We start from the raw sequence: 26,038 nt of genomic DNA on the forward strand, positions 1-26,038 counted from the left end.
ATATGGAAAGGGTTTTGTGGCTTTTATGTTATACCAAATACCAATGTTAAAGCACATTGTAACCACGCCTTCCCCAAGGTCCTTTGACTGCAAGCCAGCAATACTAGAAATCTTTTATACCAGCGTTATCATATCGAACAGCTCTTTATTTGACATAAAATCGTTCAATTGAAATATTCCAAGCAATAATTGATAGTTATACAGTTTGAACACATAAAGCTTGAAAAACTCGACCCTTTTCTGGACACTTTCTAGACGCTCACCAATTAATCAATTTTAATGAATTTTTAGTCGTTTTTCCGTCCAATGACCATATACGGAAAAAAACGACGTTTTCGTGTTTGCAGTGATCGTCGAAATCGTGCTCTGCTTTTGGCAGAAATTTCTTATGAATATGGTTGGGTTTTGTAACTTTTCTTTCAAACAGACTAACGATGTTAAAAATACATTGTAACCACAATCGACCTTCCAATCCATAGATACTGGAAATATTTTTTACCAGCGTAGTCACATCGAGCAGTTCATTGACACCATATCCTGTCATAAAGTGATTCTTCTAATTGCATTTCTCTTTGAGGGACATTTAGAGAAGATATGATTTTCTTATACCATGCATATTTCAGGATAGACTGACGTTTGAATTTGAAACGTTATTAAGTATCCATTTAACATACTTTATTCAAATAACAATTACCACGCCAACCTGATAACGACTGAATAAAAACTATAACTTAACTGTGACAGTCCATTCTGAATGAATTATGTAAACGTTTGGTTTTAATTATAATAGAACCACTTTATAACTCAAGGACAGAATATCGGTTGGCAAAGCGTACCCTCATCACACAGAAGACCCGGTAACATTCTCCTTATAGGTTTAAGGTTTGAAGCAAATTCTTGGTGTCCCTTGTCATAATTTACTTGCAAATGGAACATAATGAATAATCGACCTGTTTCTCACGACTCATGTTACCCTATTTCTATATCTACCTATTCTCAGGTTTATCCACAAGAAACGACAATGCAGTTACTCTGGTACATGCTGTTCGTCCTCCTGGGTCACGCCATGGGTATACGTGACACAAGTCCTGTAGGGCCGCGGATGTGCGCGAGTCTCTGCCGCTCCACGTATGGATGTTCTGCGTATGTGTTTTCACGGCCTCATCTCACCTGCCATTTGGTCAACGAGCAATACACCTGGGAGGGACCCGCCGTGAAGATGGACAACACACAGGTAAGTGTGTGTGTGTGTGTGTGTGATATGGGGATTAACGTCGCGTCCAAGATTATTGCACTTATATAGCGACGTGCATGTTCGTGTGTGTGTTTGTGTGGCTGCTTGTGCTAGTCCGGACTGATGCCGATTGATAGTGCTAGCTCACTGAGATACCATGCCGCAGTTTAACATGAATATCCCACTCAGACACAGTATACTGACTCCGAGCCGACCAGTCCTTGTTTTAGCCCCTTAATGCCGAGCGTAACAACAAATACCATCTTTTAACGTCTTTTGGTATGACGGACCCCGGACCTTCCGCTCTCCGGGCGGACGCTCTACCACTAGACCACGGAGTCGGTCTACACAGGTAAGTAGCCACACCAGTCGTAGAGTCGGTATGAAAGAACACCTGTATAACACCCCGGTCAGCAATACTCCAACTACAGATGCTATTGCTGAGTATCGTGTTAAACCTGGAGATTTTATTTCCTCCACGTTCTTGGCATCTTCATCGTTGGGGACACAAATTGTTACTTTAGGTGCGTCACAGGTATCCCCTAACTGACACCAGGGCATCGCCATACATACGTATACGTTCATCTCCGTGTCAGCAGAGCCTTTATTTAACGGATACTGGTAGGCACCGACCCAGAGTGTGACCGCGGGCCCCGGGACCGTGTGTCCCGTCAGTCGACTGCCACTCCGACCGTGTCTGTCTTGTTTAACGCCGCCCGCACTCAGCAATATTCCAGCTATATGACGGCGGGCTGTAAATAATCGAGTCTGGACCAGACAATCCAGTGATTGACATCCTGAACATCGATCCACGCAATTGGGATCGATGACATGCATCAACCAATTCACCGAGCCAGACAACCCGATCCCGTTAGTCGCCTCTTACGACAAGCATAGTCGCCTTTGTATGGGTTGCTGAAGACCTATTCTACCCCCGATCTTCACGGGCCTATACAATAAGTACGAACGGTTTGTATACATGATAATAAAGTGACGTATCGGTGTCGCGCTAACGGTACATCGGGATATGTTTAACCATTTCGCGAACACCCGCTTGCATCACTAGTTTTCAGTGATCCATTCATATATTGTTCACCGCTTTTTTGCCTTCTACGACCAACCCTATCTGTCCCAGCGGATTAGCGAGACTGGTTATTCCCATTTTAGATGTGGAAAGGACCATGTATGCTTCACAACTTCAATTGAACAGAAAGTCATTCAAATTTAGCATTTATTTGCTTGTGCTTGCGCGCGCGTATATGTGTGTTTATTCGATGCACGTTGATAGCCACAAATCATTCGTGACCAACTCGTGTTATTTCGGGACAAGCCGAATAGCGACTCGTGCCCCTCTCGTGGCCATTTTTGCGACCGAGTTCCGTCTTAGCGCAAACGGGCTTACGTAAAACAATTGTCACCTCGTTGCGTAATCGTTCACTCATTTTACCAATATGTTATATATATATATTTCAGACGCAATTTAAAGCACATCGGGACGTGCGGAATTATACAGTATGATTGAACACATTTATCTGTGTCTTTGGTATATTTTTAGATGCAAGACATATGTAAAATCAAAAATTATTTCTGCAGGATTCTTTGACGAAGAATTTGAAATCATACGCGCATTCTGATTGGTTTGCCGTATTTTCGCACATAACTTTCATCGATAGGGGGACGAGTCTTCTTGCAGGTTACGGAAAGGGACGAGTGGTGACGGAAAGGGACGAGTGGATACGAATGAGTCACAAATAAGACTACAATGAGTTGTGATTGTTCATTATATTTCAGTTTCAAGTCGAATCTTCGGGACGTGCTAACTCGCCATGCCAGATGTTTTCCCTGATTTTCTATAACCGAGGCGGCACAATCTGCTGTGTCAAACACACGGATAGTGGTAAGACATAATCAGTGTAATACATCCACGTTATGCATACTAAAGTGAGTGAGTGAGTATGGTTTTACGCCGCTTTTAGCAATATTCCAGCAATATCACGGTTGGGGAATCGAACCGGGTCTTCGGCGTGACGAGCGCGGACGCTTTAACCACTAGGCTACCCGACCGCCCCTTATGGATACTGAGTTGGTGAGTTGGCATACCATCATACTATCATCTTGATGTTATACATAATATCAATAAGTACATTACCATGTTAGATTACTGCATTCTGATTTGTCCGCTAATGGTGTCAGATTTTAGCATGCATTATACTATACAACTATAACAAGCACACAGACAGTAAACTATACTACTATATCAAGCACTGAGACAGTAAACCATACAACTATATTAACTACACACACAGTAAACTATACTACGATGCCAAGCACACAGAGAGTAAACTATACTACGATGTCAAGCACACAGACAGTAAACTATACAGCTTTATCAACTACACAGTCTGTAAACTATACTACTATAACAACGCACAGACAGTAAACTATACTACGATGTCAATCACACAGACAGTAAACAATACAACTAAAACAAACACACAGACAGTAAACTATACAACTATAACAACGCACCGACAGTAAACTCTACCACCATATCAACCACTGAGACAGTAAACTATACAACTATAACAACGCACAGACAGTAAACAATACAACTAAAACAAACACACAGAGAGTAAACTATACTACGATGTCAATCACACAAACAAGAAATCATACTACGATATAAAACAGGAGGACAGGAACTATTGTATAATCAGGGGAGACAGGAACTATTGTATAATCAGGGAGACAGGAACTATTGTATAATCAGGAAGACTGGAACTATTGTATAATCAGGGAGACAGGAAGTATTGTATAATCAGGCAGACAGGAACTATTGTATAAGCAGGCAGACAGAAACTATTGTATAATCAGGGAGACAGGAACTATTGTATAATCAGGCAGACAGGAACTTTTGTATACTCAGGCAGACAGAAACTATTGTATAATCAGGCAGACAGGAACTATTGTATAAGCAGGGCAGACAGGAACTATTGTATAATCAGGCAGACAGGAACTATTGTATAATCAGGCAGACAGGAACTATTGTATAAGCAGGGCAGACAGGAACTATTGTATAAGCAGGGCAGACAGGAACTATTGTATAAGCAGGGCAGACAGGAACTATTGTATAATCAGGGCAGACAGGAACTATTGTATAATCAGGCAGACAGGAACTATTGTATAATCAGGCAGACAGGAACTATTGTATAATCAGGCAGACAGGAACTATTGTATAATCAGGCAGACAGGAATTATTGTATAATCAGGCAGACAGGAACTATTGTATAATCAGGCAGACAGGAACTATTGTATAATCAGGCAGACAGGAACTTTTGTATACTCAGGCAGACAGAAACTATTGTATAATCAGGCAGACAGGAGCAATTGTGTAAGCAGGGCAGATAGGAACTATTGTATAATCAGGCAGACAGGAGCAATTGTGTAAGCAGGGCAGACAGGAACTATTGTATAATCAGGCAGATAGGAACTATTGTATAATCAGGCAGACAGGAACTATTGCATAACCAGGCACACAGGAATTATTGTATAATCAGGCAGATAGGAACTATTGTATAATCAGGCAGACAGGAACTATTGTATAATCAGGCAGACAGGAGCAATTGTGTAAGCAGGGCAGATAGGAACTATTGTATAATCAGGCAGACAGGAGCAATTGTGTAAGCAGGGCAGACAGGAACTATTGTATAATCAGGCAGACAGGAGCAATTGTGTAAGCAGGGCAGATAGGAACTATTGTATAATCAGGCAGATAGGAACTATTGTATAATCAGGCAGACAGGAGCAATTGTGTAAGCAGGGCAGATAGGAACTATTGTATAATCAGGCAGACATGAACTATTGTATAATCAGGCAGACAGGAATTATTGTATAATCAGGGGAGACAGGAACTATTGTATAATCAGGCAAACAGGAACTATTGCATAACCAGGCACACAGGAATTATTGTATAATCAGGCAGACAGGAACTATTGTATAATCAGGCAGACAGGAGCAATTGTGTAAGCAGGGCAGATAGGAACTATTGTATAATCAGGCAGACATGAACTATTGTATAATCAGGCAGACAGGAATTATTGTATAATCAAGCAAACAGGAACTATTGTATAATCAGACAGACAGGAATTATTGTATAATCAGGCAGACATGAACTATTGTATAATCAGGCAGACAGGAACTATTGTATAATCAGGCAGACATGAACTATTGTATAATCAGGCGGACAGGAATTATTGTATAATCAAGCAAACAGGAACTATTGTATAATCAGACAGACAGGAATTATTGTATAATCAGGCAGACATGAACTATTGTATAATCAGGCAGACAGGAACTATTGTATAATCAGGCAGACAGGAACTATTGTATAATCAGGCAGACAGAAACTATTGTATAATCAGGCAGACAGGAACTATTGTATAAGCAGGGCAGACAGGAACTATTGTATAAGCAGGGCAGACAGGAACTATTGTATAATCAGGGAGACAGGAACTATTGTATAAGCAGGGCAGACAGGAACTATTGTATAACCAGGCAGACAGGAACCATTGTATAATCAAGCAGACAGGAAGTATTGTATAATCAGGCAGACAGGAACCATCGTATAATCAAGCAGACAGGAAGTATTGTATAATCAGGCAGACAGCAAACTTTAGTATGATATCAGCAAGGCAGATCATACAAAATCATACTGTAATCAGTCAGGGAAAAAGAAAACTAGACAGTGATATCGAACAAGCCCCCTAATGTTGTTCATTTAGTAGAAATGTACATTCACGTAATGAACAGAACAGATCAACGGCATCTTTTTAACGGGTAGTATTCAATCAATATTTGATCAATTTGCCATCTAAAAATCACTGCCAAACAAGTTGCCATGTAGATTTCTGTCTACTTACCGATTTGGCTTGTCATGTATAGAAATTACTAATCTATCATCAAATATGATCAAACTCTATCTTTCTGAACTTTCTCTATCAGACTGAACTTTTCATCCAGGTGGAAGCGAGACGGGTCATGGGACATTTTCCAACTTAATACTGACCAATGTATGTGGTTGTTGCAGTCAACTTTGTTCAGGGTGTTGTTCAAACACAAACCTTTCAATTTGTTAACGACAACATGTGGTCACCGAGCATGCAGACTACATGCATGTAGACAATTTCTTATCGTTTCGCCAGTGACTGAAACTACGCTAGTCTGGTGCAAGTGATCATCGATTTGATTGCCTTATTGGCCTCGATTTCGTCAAGCCTGGTTTCTGATTAATCGACCCTGGACTTGCGTTGATGAACTCCTTCTCCTGTGCGAGGCCGATCATTAACAACTTGTCATACGCTTTCTTGGCACCAGAGTGTCTTTGAATGGTTCTTATGTTTCTCTCATTCCTTTGCAGTTGTGTATAGAGCAGGCAACAGGACGCTGAGATCGAGGCTGTTGGTGACTAACTTCTTGTCAAGCAGAAACGAGCCTGTCTTTCAGATCTTCACTGACGACTTTTCATCCAAGATATACCCAAATTTAAACCTTAAAGGCGTCAAAGCAGTGACATATTTCCCTTCGTTGCGTGCACTTATTGTGTCCCAAACTTTTCAACGCAAACTCCTAGCTATTTCTGTTGACACAAATATCAAAAAGACGATAAAGGATAACATAATTTGCAATGCAATGGCTATTGACGACAAGAGGAATCTGCTTGTACTAGCTGTGCTATACGAAAAACCTGCCGTATACACAATGACATCTGATGGACGCAAGTACAGCCTGCTCTTTCACTTGAAAATGATGAAAGAACAGAAGCGGATGTACCCGACGGCCATGGCCATGGACACGAAACTAGACCTAGTCTATATCTGTCTTCATCAGAGCATAATATCAGTTGATTATAAAGGGAACAAGACAGAAATTATAAGGGGTCGGAATTTATATGGAATGACTTTTCATTCACATGAAAATGTCCTCTACTACAGTGATGTTGACAAACTAAAGAAACTGTCCTTACCCGGTAAAAAAAAAATCCAAATAAAAAAATTCCGCGTCTGGGTGAATCAACTTGTATATTACAAGGGTTATGTTCATGTCACATTGTTTAAAATTAAACAAATTCACAGTATTCCTACAACCAATCAAAATAAACCTTTCTCAACGAAATTACCAGTAAAAGACACAAAACGGAGGGTTCTGTGTACTCTGCCTTGAGGAGGTTCCATCCCTATTCACACGTATTTGATTCTTTCTGAGAAAAGGACGTTTTTCGATTTTCATAATTTTATCTGATATTTCAGATGGCGGAAGGGGACTTCGTTATGTATTCTACAGCGTCAAGCGCTTGTTAACGATGAAACTAGATTGTATATTACTCAAAATTACTACTCATTACTCTATTCATTACAGAACTCCTTCACTGTCTCGTCATTTTGAATAAAAGTATTGTTAAAGAATGTCTATGGGTTTGTATTTAATTATCTAACCTTTCTAAGATAGGTATTTGTAAATTTAAATTATCTGAAATAATTGCAAACAAAACGAATAGGTCCTCTGTTCACATTTTTTTGCAATAGATAGAATATCACCTATTGTTGTATGAGTTTTTCATGGATGTTTCAATGATTGATTGGTTGATTAGTTTGTTGTTTTACGCCGCACTCAACAATATTCCGGCAATGCGAAATATTGTAAATAATCGAGTCTGGACCAGACAATCCAGTGGTTGATATCATGACCTTCGATCCACGCAACTGGGATCGACGACATGCTTCAAACAAGTCAGCGAGCCTGACCACCCGATCCGGTTTCAATGACATTCAACCACGTACAGATAAATGGTTCACCTCTATGAATACCTGGTCATATCTCTGTGTTAGTGTGCTGATTTAAATATTTTATATTTATAAACAGATCTGTTCACATTTGACCCCCTCCGTGGTCTAGTGGTAGAGATCCCGCCCGGAGGGCGGAAGGTCCGGGGTTCGATCCCCGGCCGTGTCATACCAAAAGACGATAAAAGATGGTACTTGTTGTTACCGTGTCTGGTGCTCGGCATTAAGGGGCTAAAACAAGGACTGGTCGGCTCGGAGTCAGTTTACTGTGTATGAGTGGGGTATTCATGTTAAACTGCGGCATGATATCTCAGTGGGCTAGCACTATAAATCGGCATCAGTCCGGACTAGTACAAGCAGCCACACACACACACGTACATGCAATAACCTTGGACGCGACGTTAAACCAAATTTCACCTCACCTCACCTGTTCACAGTTACTTATTTCCATCAATATCTGGCGTGCATTAAACTGTAAATGGCGTCTTGACTAATGAAACGTTGGGGTGCAAATCGCATTAAAATCTCTGTAAGCAATACACGACCTATCATATACTGACGGCCAAAAGAAACTGTACCACTTAAAAGATTAAACTGGAATAATATGAAAATACAAGTTCAATACAATTCATTGCAAAACTCATCGTCCAAATACAACAATGATCTGTGCAGAAAGTGATAGACGTCCACGGCGCGCTATTTTGTAGAAAATAAGGAAAACACGTGGAGTAGCATAGGCAATGGAGATTCTACCGCAACTCCACTGGAGCCAGATTTATACCCCAATACCTATGCTACAGGGGTAATCTTTTATGCAAAACCAGCGATGCGCACCAATAATCGTCATGAGACTAAGCTAAATTGTAATGAAAAGGGCTCTGGCTCACCACCACCAGGTGATCATGATGAAAAGAACATGATGAGTGAGTGAGTGAGTTGGTTTAACGCCGCTTTTAACACTATTCCAGTTATATCACGGCGTGTCAGCTTAATGTGGGAGGGAAGCCCGAAGTGATGCAGGTCTCGGGCGTTGCATCGACCACTTTGGTGAAACCCACGAGCACGGGTATGGTGCTAACAAACCTAGAAACATAATCGGGGCGAATCGGGATTCGAACCCACAATCATAGGTTTCTGGCGTATTCAAGGGACGCAACTCTGCACAGCAAAACGCGGCGCCTTAGACGACTGGGCCACCCGTGCCCCCAAGAACATGATGAAAGAACAGAGGCATGCAGTCATAGGCGCGATGTGCACGAGGTGCTTGAAATCCTGTGTTTGGATGAATCATGATAGAAACGTTACACATCATTATCAGAGAGCACATCAACATTTGCTACAAACTATTGCAACAACTGAATACACTTATGCCACCTCAACGTCAAAGACGTCGTTTGACAAGCGAAAAGTTGAGCAGATGCATAGGCATGCTTGAAACTTGGTCAACTCAACCTCACGTTGCAAACGTCTTTGGTGAGTGAGTGATTGAGTTGGGTTTAACGCCGCTTTTACCGCTATTCCAGTTATATCGCAGCGTGTCAGCTAAATGTGTGAGGAAAGCCCGAGGTGATGCAGGTCTCAGACGTTTACCACTGCGGTGAAACCCACGAGCACGGGTATGGTGCTGACAAACCTAGAAACATAATCGGGGTGAACCGGGATTCCATCCCACAATCATAGATTTCTGGCGTGCCCAAGGGACGCAACTCTGCACAGCGAATCGCGGCGCCTCAGACGATTGGGCCACCCGTGCCCCTCTAAAGGTTTTTGGTGTCAGCCACAGTGTGATTAGCAGGGCATTGAATCTATACCAGACGTTTGGATCATCTACTCAGTGACATGCAGGTGGTCGACAGCATTCCATCATTCAGCGGGAAGACAGGTTTCTCTTGATTGCAGCAAGACGTCATCACTTCGTGACTGCCACCACACTCAGAAATGACCTGTATAATCGTCTCCATGAGGCTGGTCGCTCGACATCACAGGCATACACACTGGGGTTTGGCTCCAGTACCTTTCATTGATGAATCGACACTTCAGTCTTCACAGATCGTCGTGCTCAAGTGTGGAGTTGACAAGGAGAAATATTTAACGTCGCGTCAAAGATTATTTCACTTATATAGCGACTTGCATGTACGTGTGTGTGTGTTTGTGTGGCTGCTTGTACCAGTCCGGACTGATGCCGATTTATAGTGCTAGCTCACTGAGATACCATGCCGCAGTTTAACATAAATACCCCACTCAGACACAGTATACTGACTCCGAGCCGACCAGTCCTTGTTATAGCCCCTTAATGCCGAGCGCCAGACAGAGTAACAACAAGTACCATCTTTTAACGTCTTTTGGTATAACGCGGTCGGGGATTGAGCCCCGGAGCTTCCGCTCTCCGGGCGGACGCTCTACCACTAGACCACGGAGGCGGTCTAGCCGAACATGACCGCTATGGAGGGGCTCAATCATCATTTGGGGTGGGATCAGTAGAGCTGGAAGAACCGATCTCCATGTCCTACAGCGGAGTACGGTGACAGGTGTGCACTTCAGGGATGACATTCTGGATGTGCACGTAATACCGGCTGCTGGTGCAATCGGAGCGAACTTCATCCTCATGGACGATAACGCACGACTTCATCGTGCCAGGGTCGTTGATGCCTACTTACAGCAGGAGACCATTGGCCACATGGAGTGGCCAGCTCGGTCACCAGACCTCTACCCTATCGAACACGTGTGGAAGGAGCTACAGACCACCCTCTCGCGACGCCCTGTCGTTCTGTCAACTCTGCGGGAACTCTGCGGGAACTCGGCAATGCTCTTGCTAAATGAGTCAAATAATCTTGCCTTGGCAACCATCCAGACACGTATTGGGAGCATGAGGCGACGGTGCCAGGATGTGATCGCATCACGTGGATCACACACGCGCTACTGAGAGTTGTCCTTTAGGACAATGAATTGGTTTTCGTGATTTTTTGACGCTACAGTTTTAGAAAACTACTCTCGTTTTGGCCTGTGATCTGACTGATTATTGGTCACATGTCGTTTATTAGCATTGCGTGGCACATGACAACGGACCTTTGTTCATTAAACATGTTTTCACGCATTATTGTCTTTGGCTATTTAACACACAACCTGACGTATTAGCTTTTAAAGTGGTGATCCTTAGCAAACGTTGAGTAGTATTTATACATAAATAACAAGGCATTCAACAGCCATTACATCTGCATGTATGTACAGTCTAGAAGCGTACAGCAGCAATATAAATATTGGAAAAACTTTGTCGGTTTCAATTACTGAATGGCTGCATGAATACACAATGCCATTTAGAAAGTGCTCAAATGTAACAAATGTTATATTTGGGAGAACACTTTCTGAGAAAAATAAAGATTTTCGTACCTTTTGGGGTTGAGTCCAATCTGGGATTCGAACCCAGACTGCTGGAATGAGACACCTAATCACCAGCACACAAAGTCAGAGATCTAACCCACTCAGCAAAAGAGGCTTCCACAAAGATGAAAGTCCGACAATTGGTAGTCTAGATCACATACTTTGTGTACCCCATGGCCGAAAGCTATGAATACACAATGCCATTTAGAAAGTGGGCAAATGTAACAAATGTAAAGTACAGATTCTCGTACTTTGGAAGGATGTAAATTAAAAACAACAACATAAAACTCCAACAAAATCATTGCTGATAATAATAAACCTATTAACCAACTACCACGTTTTCACGACCCGTGAAGATCCGGGGTAGAATAGGTCTTCAGCAACCTATGCTTGCCGTAAAAGGCGACTATGCTTGTCATAAAAGGCGACTAAACCACGTTTTCATTATAACGTATTCTTGTTGAATGACTCCGGGTCTCCTCGGCAAAGGTCCTCGACAGAGGTAATATGAGGCGTAGACCATATGAGGTGTAGACCATATGAGGTGTAGACCATATGAGGCGTAGACCATATGAGGCGTAGACCATATGAAGTGTAGACCATATGAGGTGTAGAACATATGAGGTGTAGACCATATGTGTTGTAGACCATATGAGGTGTAGACCATATGAGGTGTAGATTACATGAGGTTTAGGCCATATGAGGTGTAGACCATACGAGTTGTAGGCCATATGAGGTGTAGGCCATATGTGGTGTAGGTCATATGAGGTGTAGGCCATATGAGGGCAAGCAACCTTATACACAACCTTTCTTCTGGGATATATGTGCGTCTACAATCGGGTCTGTTCGGGTTATTCCGTGCCTGTATAGACAAGTGGGGCATGAGGGAACAGTTCAGAAGTTTAATGTCGGATATATATGTTAACAGGTTTGTGGGCCATATGAGGTGTAGGTCATATGAGGTGTAGGCCATATGTGGTGTAGGTCATATGAGGTGTAGGCCATATGAGGGCAAGCAACCTTATACACAACCTTTCTTCTGGGATATATGTGCGTCTACAATCGGGTCTGTTCGGGTTATTCCGTGCCTGTATAGACAAGTGGGGCATGAGGGGACAGTTCAGAAGTTCAATGTCGGATAAATATCTTAATAAGTTTGTGGGTAGGGGTAAAAACAAGTCTGACAGACTTGAAACAGACATCAATATTTTAGAGATTTTTGTTAGTCAGGGGGGTAATGTTTCTTAAATATTAGCGTTAACGTGTCCGACATCGAATATTTGAACTGACCCCTTTTGAAAACATAAGGGCAAGGTCATAACCGTGATATGGTGATTGACGTCACAGATGCTGACTTTGCTTTGCAGCTCAGCGTTTATGACCCTCCAATCCGCTATCCCAAATATTCCTGTCACGTGTCCCGCTAATATATCAACCGACTGAGTGTGTGCACGTAGGTGACGTCACCATTGGGCGACAACACGTACGTGACTGTGTGTGGACTGTGCGCGGCAAGGCCGAGCATGTGAACGGGCAATCTCGTGCGGTGGGTACGTTTGAAAACCTTCATTGCTTCTAGATCAGTCTGGCTCTATCTATTTGTTCAGTTATTCAATATATACTACTCAAAAGAAGTTAAGGACCACACGATTCTTTCATTTTACTTTAGTTAATCGGTCATTTCGCATGAAAAATTAACACGAATCATAGGGCTATGATTGGTTGTTGGTTTGTTGTTTAACGCCGCACTCAGCAATATTTCAGCTATATGACGGCGGTCTGTAAATAATCAAGGCTGGATCAGACAATCAAGTGATTGATATCATGAGCATCAATCCACGCAATTGGGATCGATGACATGCATCAACCAAGTCAGCGAGCCTGACCACACGATCCCGTTAGTCGCCTTTTACGACAAGCATAGTCACCTTTTACGGCAAGCTGAAGACCTATTCTACCCCGGATCTTCACGGGTCTCATAGGGCTATGAAAATAGCATATATCAAAATAACCTAATCAAATCTACCTAATCTAGCCTATCATAACTGACACTGTGATTAGCCTGAAAGGGTACTATTACAGGTAAAATGATGATAAACTTAATATATCTGAAATCTACACCATCTCGATCGTTGGCGGAACTGACGGTCTATTTCAAGAACGTGATTTTCAGCCTTTTGCCATGGCTGTGGTGTGATTCGGGGCGGTGGGGTTAAACCATCCGCTCGTCACCCGGCTTGGAATCCCCACATGGGTACAAAGTGTGGTGTCCCCCGCCGTGATATTGCTGGAATATTGCTAAAAGCGGCGTAAAACCATACTCACTCACTCACTCACTCATTCAAACACTCCCCAGTGTCTCCCTATTCCGCCGAGTTTTCCGTCTCTGCATAACTGTTCATTGAGTTTATTGCTCCAGATACACCAGGTCCTGCTTAGACACGGAAAATTAAACTACCGTATTCGACGTAATAAGCGCCCAGGGCGCTCTCAAAATATAAATAGTGGGCTCTTATTAGAATATTATTTTGGTGGGAAAAAAAACAGAGTTGAAAGATCGTCAATTTCGTGGTTTATACTGACAGCCTGAAATGTTTATATACGACAGATATATTTTTCCAGAATGTAATTGCCCATAATTAAGGGTGCATATAACACACGAATGCGTATTATACACGAATAAATACGTCTTGTGTACATTGATCAATCGGAAGGGGTGCTAACTGGATTTTTTCACTAGACAATATATCAGCAAATATCGCTGTGGGCGCTTATTACGTCAAATACGGTAACTGTACTAGCTCAAACTGTAATTTCTAGTGGTATGCGTGTTAGTAGGTAGTATGAAATTATCTCCCTTATCTGGTTCCTTTCCGATACCCGGGGTGTTCGTGTCAGGTAAAACCACTTAGTCATAGGGTCATTTCCCTCCTCCCTGTGTCTCTGTATGACATTTATGACTCCCACGACCCCCCTGCACATATATAGAATTATTCATACAGGTAAATCTGTTGACTGAAATCTATAAATGGTGAAACTCGCCGAGCGCGTTGTTCGCACCACACAGTGTCACACAGGACAGGTTTACAGGAGTGTCAGCTTGCTGTGTTTGCAGTTGTATGTAGGTCGTTCGAAACGACTGTGTAGATGCAACGGGCTGACGTTATCAGAATGTGTATGTTCACGGTGTCACTGCGAGTGTTCATTTAGAACAGAATATATTAGGACGGGGACGGGTAACTCGGGTATTCGGGTCGGGTGGGTCCTGAGAAAGTCCAGGGTACCCACACAACTATACCCGGACCCGTGGTTAGTCACATGATATACTGTTAAATGACATTAACAATAAAACTCTATGGTTACACTTCAGGTATAGCTTATGTTCACAATTCTTTCTGACAACGCAAACAATCGTTCTGACTTCAGTATGTTCGAGTGAGGATAAAGCGTCTATCAACTTCAGCGTATGCATGATCAGATCTTTTTATACGTTTATCTAAATAGTTTTTACCAGGGCTGCGGTAAAACAAATTCCCTTCAGACATTTTGTACCCAACTCTTGAGACTTGGTTGATGCTGATGCATGTCATCGATCCCAATTGATGCTCATGATGTCAATCACTGGATTGTCTGGTCCAGACTCTTATTTACAGACCGTCGTCATATAGCTGGAATATTGCTGAGTGTAGCGTTAAACAAGAAACAAACAAACAAACAAAATAACAGTTAACAATTACTTTCTGGGCCGAACTATGCTCCTTCCTAATCAGTTTGTTTTATTTCATGGTCTTTGCAGAATGAAGGAGAGTCAGCCACACTATGAACAGAAGGATAAAACGACGACTGTCGGCACTACTGTTAATACTGTTGATCTCATTTCTGTGTTTTTCGACTCTGACGTGCATTGTAGGCATCGAAACGTTGGTGTCAGTTTATAAGGATACATTTGATAAAGATTACAGAGCCTGCACGAATCGGATACGATCGTATGTGCAAAGCGAACATTCGAAACTCTTCCTCACGCTCTCTCATCATGGTCGCCTTGGAAACTGGATGTTTGCATACGCATCCTTGCTGGGCATTGCAGCAAAAAATAAGCGGGAGGCGTACGTACGTTATTCGCATCCTCTTGCCCAGTATTTCAACATACGACGGACACGTATGGAACATGCGCAGTGTGTCCGGCCCGTGTCAGACCCCACGCCGTGCACATATGACAAGAAATTCGAGACACTACCGACAATGAACATCACAATAGATGGATTTGTCCAATCCTGGAAATATTTCGCTGGCCTCGAAACAACGATACGAAACGAGTTCGTATTCAAGGAACATCTACGCAACGAGGCTGCGAGGACATTCAGGACGTATTTACATGGTACGAGTAGTCCCTTGACCGTGTGTGTTCACGTCAGGCGGACTGACATGCTTATACCAGGCGCGGTTAAACTTGGATTCAAGGAGACACCAAAGTCGTACATTGTGAACGCCATGGAATACATGAGAAGGAAGTTCGGCTCGGTTAAATTTATTTTCATATCCGATGATACGCCATGGTGTAGGGCCAACTTTCAATCCCCTGACGTCGTAGTCACTGAACGTGCTTCTCAAGAAGTCCATCTCTCGATGTTAACGATGTGTAATCACAGCATCATCACCACCGGGACGTACGGCTGGTGGGGTGCCTGGCTGGCAGGGGGGACGGTGGTGTACTACAAGGATTTTCCTATCCCTGGGACTATCATTGACCGTCAGTTCACATCTGAAGATTTCTTCCTCCCGGGCTGGGTGGGGCTGGGTGGATGAATGGCGTTTCATTTTGGATGTAACTTTTTATAACACGAAGGTCGGGTGTTTCGTGTTTTAGCTTGGTGAATATGTGAGTTATAGCATGGTCTGGCGTTTCATTTGGGATATATCAGCTGTAACACCAAGGTCAGGTGTTTCGTGTTTTAGCTTGGTGAATATGACAGACCTGGGGACGAGTTGGTTGGTTGGTGGGTTTGTTGTTTAACGCCGCACTCAGCAATATTCCAGCTATATGACGGCGGTCTGTAAATAATCAAGTCTGGACCAGACAATCCAGTGATTTATATCTTGTGCATCGATCCACGCAATTGGGATCGATGACATGCATCAACCAAGTCAGCGAGCCTGACCACCCGATCCCGTTAGTCGCCTCTTGCGACAAGCATAGTCGCCTTTTACGGCAAGCATGGGTTGCTGAAGACCTATTCTACCCCGGATCTTCACGGGTCTGGGTACAAGTCATTTAGAAAGGATATGAAACGTCTACAACCCATGAGCATAATACCTGGAAACTGTGGGTTAATACCGGACAGATTGATAACATGGCATTACAGAGACCACAGGCAGGAATTCTGGGTACAGGCTGTGATGACGCTTCTTGTCATGTCAAAGGTTTATTATTTCATGTTCAGATGAACTAGGAATACCTTGTGTTTTTTCTCATGTTACTGGTACCGACTCTTCACCTCAACTTTAATGAAATAATCGTTTACGTTTTAATTTTTTTATGCATTTTAATAAATACACAGATATTCATGAATGATTTCCTTGGTGATTTCACAAGTCGTTCGTTTGTTTGTTGTTTAACACCGCACTCAGCAATATTACTGCAATAAGACGGTGGTCTGTAAATAATCGAGTCTGGACCAGAGTCTAGTGATTGATATCATGAGCATCGATCCACTAACTTGGGATACAATGAGATGCATCAACCAAGTCAGCGAGACTGACCACCCGATCTGGTTAGTCGCCTCTTTCAATGCGTTCAAACTTTCTTGTCTTGTGGCAGTAGAGTTCCCTGTAAATTATTTGTAGTGGTTGTTAGTGTCAACAAATGACTGAAGCGCTCATAAGTGTCGACAAGACGAACTGACAGGCCATGGATCCACATCAGGAGAAATCGAGTAATTAATCCCAGTCGTCGGATCCTGCAGGCCATAGATAAACATCAGGAGAAATCGAGTCATTAATCACAGATCGGATCCTGCAGGCCATGGATCCACAGCTGGCGAAATAGAGTATTTCATCCCAGTCATCAGATCCTGCAGGCCATGGATCCACATCAGGAGAAATCGAGTAATTAATCCCAGTCATCGGATCCTGCAGGCCATAGATCCACATCAGGAGAAATCGAGTAATTAATCCCAGTCATCGGATCCTGCAGGCCATAGATCCACATCAGGAGAAATCAAGTAATTAATCCCAGTCATCGGATCCTGCAGGCCATAAATCCACATCAGGAGAAATCTAGTAATTAATCCCAGTCATCGGATCCTGCAGGCCATAGATCTACATCAGGAGAAATCTAGTAATTAATCCCAGTCATCGGATCCTGCAGGCCATAGATCCACATCAGGAGAAATCGAGTAATTAATCCCAGTCATCGGATCCTGCAGGCCATAGATCCACATCAGGAGAACACGAGTAATTAATCCCAGTCATCGGATCCTGCAGGCCATAGATCCACATCAGGAGAACTCGAGTAATTAATCCCAGTCATCGGATCCTGCAGGCCATGGATCCACAGCTGGCGAAATAGAGTATTTCAACCCAGTCAACAGATCTTAAAGCCAAGGATCAACAACAGGTGATACAAAGTACTTACTCCCACTATCACTGGATCCTCCAGGCTATGGATCGACAGCAGGTGACTAAATGGGATATCTTCTGATCATGTAGTTACCAAGGGGACAGAATCCTGCAGAGCAAGCCGCATCACTGGTTTGGAAACAAGTAGGACTCGAATAAAATTTGAACATGACTTTATTTCACATTCGTTACAGAGATGATACAAGATGAAGCCCAGGACACATAGCCCAATTACTATATACGTTGTGTCCCTGCCATTACCTGTCTGCCAAGAACTACAATCCTGCATTCCACACCATCACCTGATCTGGATCGGTTCCCATGACAACCCTCACCACGCCTGTTTCAAAATAACAGGATGACACAGGGATAATAGCACTACCACAAGTCTCTAGTTAGTGAATTGTAAACATTCAAAACTTTTGACAGGGATAATCAGAAACGTCCTGTTTCAATATACACTTGGCATATTGTGTATCAAGTTCTGTGTATCTTCGAAACATATCCTTATCAAAAGAACACTTTCAAAATCAAAATACACGAGGAGAATCTCACCCTAATGTCTTTTGATATCAAACATATCAACTTAAGTTGATAAAAGTGAAAAAGGAATCTTTAATTTTTATGGACGACTGTTAATATATTTGATATCAAAAGACAATTTCTTCAAAATTTTCATTGCTTTAACAGTAACAACCTGTTTCCTGTATGTAAAAGGTACAGCTAACATGCTTCAGTGGCAGCTATTACATCATTTGATCGGACGTCATGGTAACCGATAACATCACAATGGTCTGTATAGCATTGTGATGCAATCCCTTCAGCGACATATCCTGGGATAATAATATCACTTGATCTCACCCAAGCTATATCTCCTGTGGAACATGTTCTGGATGATAAAACAGGAAACACTCCACATTCTACTTTTCTAGTGTTATCCCTCGTGGTACAAATACAACCCAAGTCGATGGATGGTTTGAAATGCAGAAGATTAAAATGGATAGCTTGATAAAAGCCCTCTGTAATTAGGTGAGAACACTACACGGTGGAATGCCAAGCCTTGAAAGTAGACATGAAAATACAGAAATGGTTGATAAACAAACAAATATGCAGGCTATTGATGTTGGTTCAAACTATCCTTCATAAATTGTTCCAGTGTAACCGATCTGTACCTGGTCTGATGTTTGTCTGAAGGAAACTGATGTGTCATGCAACAGACAGTCACTGTGTTGAAATGATGGGCCATTTGATTTTTTTATATTTTGGTGGATGGCAGTGATATTGTTTGGAAAAAATAATAATCTGCCCCGAAAAATCGATTGTCCTCAGGTTTTACAAAAGATAATTTTGTTCAATGAACAAGCTGTATGGTTTGAAAACTTTTCTGTGGTGTATGCTTTACCCTTCAGAGAAGTACTGACCTCATCCAAAGAATATTAAATGGTTGCTCCCAAATTAATGAATTACAGTGAGAGATATGTGACGCTGCTTTGAACAGTACTTAGATACATCACCACATGGCCACTTAATGTTGGGGCGGACATGAACTCGCGACCCTGGCATCCTGTCCTGCCTCAGGGATGCAATTCTGCATATCTCATTGTGTCCCCACTCCCTCCCACCCAGTGAATTCAATTCAGGACAGTACTTAGTGTGACAGAGTAGTCAATTCTAGTCATGTGATGACAGAGACAGTGAATCTGATACTTCACTAATTGTCATCTGATAAGACAATCATCGACTAGGCATTTAAAAAAACTTTCATTTGGTGCAAGGCTCTCACTTGATAAGTGACTGACCATTTTATGTACCTCAGTATAGTCTATTGACAAATTACCGATCCTACATGATATTTAATAATTAACAAACTATTCACTTGACTCATAATGACAAATAGACAGGTTATCCCTTAATACAAAATTGAATATTCATCTGATAACAAATTGATTGCCAATTCACATTTTGAGTGACTCTTCACTTCATGATAAAGTGATCGACGGCCGACTACAAAACTGACTATTCAACTAATAACACAGTTCAGTGGCTATCCATCCAAAAGACTCTCATGACATGAAATACTTGATGTTAGGCTGTTCATCAGATCAAAGTTTACCATATTACTCAATTCCATACCATTGCTTTTGACACTGGACAAGAGCCATTTCAAGTCTACCATAGAATTTACACGACTGACAAAAGTAAATAAAACATCCTTGTGTAATTTACAGGAATAGTTCTCACTTAAAAAGGTATAAAATTACTGTATCACTACAGATCAGTGTGAATGATCAGATATCCAGTAGTATATTTGGAAACTCATTTTCATACATTTGACATGGTTTTCGCTTGGAATATATAATCTGAACTAAGTGCATGAAGATAAAATATCAACCATTAGCACATCTTCCCGAGGCAAGGGAGTTAACGGACTATAAAAGTCCAGTTTCCACCTGTGGAGTAAGTTAACTCCCTTGCCGCGGGAAGATGCCATTAGCGTTTGTTGGCATGTTGAAACCTTTAAGAAATATAATGGTTATACTGGATTTGAAGTTTGATTTGGATGAGTAGGTGATAGAAAAAAAAAAAATAATATCGGTCTACATTTGGACCTTACATGAATCATTAACCTTATATCTGATGGCAATACCTCGTTATTTGTAGTTTAAAAGTCGGCAGATCCGTAATCCTAGCAAAACAATACAAACCAGCGGGTTTACTCCGCTTTTCACCCTAACGAGGCATCATTTCTCAACCGAAGAAATAATAAAACTGAATAATACAATGTGCTTCCCAAGACACAAATACCATTAAAAGTTTCTGTAAAATCTCAGCAGCAACACAAAGAGCTCCTCCCCATGACCAGAGCTCCTGCAGCTCAGGTCAGATCTAAAACAGCTAAAACACTCAACTCGAAGAAACTTGCACACCTATATGCAGCCGACCATTTTATATTCTGGGGATGTAGCTGGGACAATTTTGAAAAAAACAAAATCTGTTCCCCAAAATGCTGGAAAATAACACTTTTCAACAGACTTGCAGGATGTTCTGAAAACTATTTTGTTTGTAATTAAAGAAAAACAGTTTCACCCTTCACATTAGTACTGAATGAAAAAACATTTCGTCACAAACAAAAATTATCGCCCCAAACACTAAACCGTGGCTTTCAGTATACCTGTATTACTTATATTCCTCAATCTACACAACTACACCTTCTTTAATGATCATATAACCTGCTGGAAGCTAAGCAATTTCCTTGAATTAACAGAGCACTAAATATCAATGCGGATGATCAGGCTCTAAAGAATGGAAGTGGCAGATGGTCGGTAAGTCTTGTTCAAATTGTACTGTAACCATGACAACATTGTAATCAAACATAATGATGGCTGGAAGTAAACAACATGACGTATCCATGGTAACAACATGACAAGATATAGCACTGATGATATTGACAAGTAACCATGGTAACACAGATATGTACACTGACCTACCTACAACCAAGATCAGACAACGTCCAACATTTCAAATTGAATTTCTGAGGTGAGCATGACCTAACATACCTACAATGTCATGGTAACATATTCCCTTGTTGAGACTTGTACTCTGCAACAATCCTTATTGTGCTTAATACATTGTCAGCTTAATAGACTTCAACTCTTCCAAAATGTTCGTTATGTTGATATTTGAAGGATTTGGATGCTTTGATCTCAGTTGGGGGCAGTCAGTCTCAACACACGGGACATCACATAAGTCAATGATGGAAGACGAAACACGAACACCGAGCACAAGCAGCCATAGCCTAGCTCAACTTTCTCTCTCACTATACCAGAACCTGTCCGACTATTACTGCAGACCTTAGAAGTAACGACTGAGGGGCGTCTCAGAAACACTGGTGGGTTGGACTAAGAGCACTGGTTGTGCAAAGGTCTCTTAGAGCACTGGATGGGAGATATTTTAGAAACACTTAGTGTACGATGTCTTTGAAGTCCTGTGTCTAGGATGATCTTAGAAGCACTGCATCAGGGATAACCTTTAAAGCACTGCACATGAGTTGCCCTTAGAAGCACTGCAGCTTGTATGACCTTAGAAGCACTTTCTAGGATGACCATAGAAGCATTTCATCTGGGTTGACTGTAAAAGCACTTTCAAGGATGATCTCAGATGCACTGCATCTTGTACGACCTTAGATGCACTGCATCTGGTATGCACGCGGTAGCACTGCATGTGGGATAACCTTTGAAGCACTGCACATCACTTGACCTTAGAAGCACTGCATCTAGTATGACCTTAGAAGCACTTTCTAGGATGACCATAGAAGCATTGCATCTGGGTTGACTGTAAAAGCACTTTCAAGGATGATCTCAGATGCACTGCATCTTGTACGACCTTAGATGCACTGTTGTACGACCTTAGGACTTTCTAGGATAACTGTAGAAGCACCTATTTGGATGACAATACAGCATACGCACTCCGTGCCGACCAGTATTGGTTTTATTCTTTTAATGCAGAGTGCCAGGCCGGGAAATAACAAGTACCATCTTTTATGTCTTTTTCTATGACCCTAGCCCAAGTGAAACTTCAAAGTTCATGATTAAAACAAGTTCTCCAAGGTCTGCAGTAAGACAAATATCACATCCTCAGAACAACTTCAGGAGAAATGGGAAATAATTACACAATCATGTCAGCTCTTGTCAAAGACAACTTTGATTGAATGCTTTTGAATAACACTTCACCTCCGGGATTGACTATCAATGGACCCTCTATGAAGACAATACCAATATAAAATAGAAAGATCATCAGTTCAGCTTGGAAGGTATTATAAAATGTGTATTCAATAATGAATGACAGATATGATACAAAAACAGAAACATTTCAGTGTGTCAAAATGACACACAGTGTCTTAATTCTTCTTTGTGAGTGATAACCTATGCTGATATATACGAAAATGTATGAATAATTAAAACAAGTTTGTTTGTTGTTTAACGCCGCACTGAGAAATATTCCAGCTATATGACGGCGGTCTGTAAATAGTCAAGTCTGGACCAGACAATCCAGTGATAGATCCCTCCACATCTGCTCCCTACACATCATCCAGTACTCCCTCGCTCTGTAATACTATGATATATATGAGTAGTTAAATACAAGCTTGGTAAGCTTACATCACAATACAGTACATTAGAATACATTTAAACATCTAAGTCTAAAATATTCTATTACATTCAGAGTAAGGTCAGGTCATGACCTTGACCTTTAGGTTGATATGACCTTGACCTGATTGATATAACAACCCTTATTCCATCAAACATTTAATTACTTTACTTCAAACTAACCAAGTAAGGACATATTTGACATTGACCTTGTAATGTCAGGTCATGACCTTGACCTTTAGGTCAAATTGGACCTTGAGGTAATAACTGTCCCCTTCGTCTGCAGTATTGTCAGCACTTCAGTTTGTGTTTCAGTCAACCAGCCGCAAGGCAACCTCAGTGTATCAGCCAGGGTGTATTGAATATAGTTCAGGAGACCCCTCGTCACTATATGGCTGAAATACTGCCGATGTGACGTTAAAGTTTAACTCACTCACTCAGGAGACCCAAGTGGCGTTTAGTGTAAACAGTGTAAATTGCTAGCCCAGGTACCATCGTAACATCGGCGTCAGATATGAAGCAGCAGTCCGTGACTTTATCCACTAGTCCGAAGACCCTGTCCAGTAAAATTTCTTAAGGTCTAGTAAGATCAGTTAATATTAGTGAGTGAGAATGGTTTTATGCCCCTTTTAGCAATATTCCAGCACTATCACGGCGGGGGACACCTGAAATGGGCTGCACACATTGTACCCATGACGGGAATCGAACCCGGGTCTCCGGCGTGACAAACAAACGCTGTAACCACTACGCTACCCGACCGCCCCAAGTTAATATTAGTCCATATACTAAGACTAAAATAACATGAATAATGCCAAACAGTTCGGGCTAGCAGATTCAAACTTTTTTTTGCAGAGACTGAAGCAGAATGTATTATTTTCCTACATATTGCAAGGAGTATAAGTAGTCTCATTACTCAGGAGGGAACATACCATTATTGTCATAGTGTTAACTCGGGGTACAACAGCCACTGCTGTATGACAAATATGCCTAAAAAACACCTGCAATTCCGTAGAAAAATAAAAGCCAAACAAACTTCCATCACTTCAATTCTCTATCCCTGATTACATAGGAGTAAAATACTCAGATATAAGAATGCTTTGGTTTGGTGTAGATTTGGCATTGTCTCTTTTTCCTCCGTCGTCTTCATTCCGTCGACTCGGCTGACTGCTCCATCCTTGCAGCCCTGTCCTGTGCAGACCAGCATAACACAACACCCGCACAAAGCGTCAACAATACCCTTACAACACAACACGTGGCATTCAGCCCAGGAAGAACCCCCGTGGAGGTCGGGGGTCGTTGAGGGGCATGGCTTGCAGGACCTCGTCCAGGAGCTGTAGAGGTCGGTGCAGCTGCACTTCAATCCAACATGGCGTCTCCTTTATGCTCTTGCGTGGGTAGTCAGGGCCCCAGCCCTTCACGAAGCTCAGTCGTAGAATACACAGCCGACGCAGATCGTCAACTCCAATCCCTGCTGCAGCGGACAGTCCTGAAGGAAACAGAATGAAGGAATTACAGAAAAAAGCAAAGGAGGTGTGTAGGATGTAATTGGGGATTGAGTGAGTGAGTGAGTGAGTGAGAGAGAGAGAAAGAGAGAGAGTGAGTGAGTGAGAGAGAGAGAATTTGAGAGTGAGTGGGGGTGTGAGTATGTGTTTGAGTGAGTGAGTGAGTGAGTGGGGGAGTGAGTATGTGTTTGAGTGAGTGAGTGGGGGAGTGAGCGGGTGAGTGAGTGAGAGAAAGAGAGCATTTCAATCAGCAATGTCACGATAGACCCAAATGTCTGGACCAGGCAAACCAGAAACTGAAAACCTCAGTAGCGACGATCCACAACACTGGAGCAAAATGACAAGAAATCAGTAAGATCCGTGAACCAACAGATTATTTTTTATCTGTCGATCCCCAGCAACACAAAGGGGCAACTTAAACTATCAGGTGATCAGACTCGGTGACTTTGTTGATGGCGTGTCAAAAAATGTGCCTCGACAGTGTGGATCGTTGCTCGTAATATCGATCACTGGATTGACTGGTCCACACTCATAATTGCAGACTGCCTTCATAGGCATGATAGGGCTTGAATATTGCTGAGTGAGAAGTTATACAATAACACACACTACAACAAAGTCTCAATGTCTGATATTCACTTACGATATTCTTACGACTGCTGTCCAAACCATTCACACTAACACATGTGAATGTCATGTTGTTTGTTTGTTTGTTGTTTAACGCCGCACTCTGCAATATTCCAGCTATATGACGGCGGTCTGCAAATGATCGAGTCTGGACCAGACAATCCAGTGATTGACATCATGAGCATCGATCCGCGCAATTGGGATCGATGACATGTATCAACCAAGTCAGCGAGCCTGACCACCCGATCCCGTTAATCGCCTCATACGACAAGCATAGTCGCCTTTTACGGCAAGCATGGATTGCCGAAGACCTATTCTACCCCGGATCTTCACGGGTCGAATGTCATGTGAATCAACCAAGTCACTAAGCCAGACCACCCGATTGATTAAGTTGCCTCTTACGAATATAGGTTGCTAGGGATCCATTCTAACCCAAAATTCCCATATGCAGAGAGTGTTTAAAGTGACTGCTGGACAACCAGTCATCATGGTCTTGAACACTGAGGGGAACATGTAGATAAAAGCACATCACAAAAACATCACAAACCAAAGTAAATTACTGTTATAAATCTGTGGTATTGCAATAATTACATCAACTGTTTGATTAGCTTTTGTTTGGTTGTTTGTTTGGTGTTTAACGCCGCACTCAGCAATATTCCAGCTATATGACGTAGGTCTGTAAACAATGGAGTCTGAGTG

The 26,038-nt window shown here is 42.1% G+C and overlaps 2 protein-coding genes across 7 annotated transcripts in view; one reads left to right on the forward strand and one right to left on the reverse strand.

The window, feature by feature from the left end:
* Window positions 1-14,316: 14,316 nt before the first annotated feature.
* On the forward strand, window positions 14,317-17,002 carry LOC139461125 (galactoside 2-alpha-L-fucosyltransferase SEC1-like). Its single transcript, XM_071242671.1, has 2 exons — window positions 14,317-14,349; window positions 15,248-17,002. Exon 2 carries the CDS (start codon window positions 15,271-15,273, stop codon window positions 16,255-16,257), a length of 987 nt encoding a protein of 328 aa, XP_071098772.1. The 5' UTR covers window positions 14,317-14,349; window positions 15,248-15,270; the 3' UTR covers window positions 16,258-17,002.
* Window positions 17,003-20,634: 3,632 nt separating this feature from the next.
* LOC139461116 (mothers against decapentaplegic homolog 4-like) overlaps window positions 20,635-26,038 on the reverse strand; it is a 54,368-nt gene continuing 48,964 nt past the window's right edge. For all 6 annotated transcript variants that reach the window (XM_071242656.1, XM_071242659.1, XM_071242657.1 and 3 more), the window contains one exon: window positions 20,635-24,699. In XM_071242656.1, coding sequence (XP_071098757.1) covers window positions 24,473-24,699 — 227 coding nt within the window. In that variant the 3' untranslated portion in view covers window positions 20,635-24,472. The remainder of the gene's footprint in view (window positions 24,700-26,038) is intronic.

This window comes from Haliotis cracherodii, unplaced genomic scaffold, assembly GCF_022045235.1.
Source record: "Haliotis cracherodii isolate W230 unplaced genomic scaffold, xgHalCrac1.p SCAF_14, whole genome shotgun sequence".
Taxonomy (NCBI): domain Eukaryota; kingdom Metazoa; phylum Mollusca; class Gastropoda; order Lepetellida; family Haliotidae; genus Haliotis; species Haliotis cracherodii.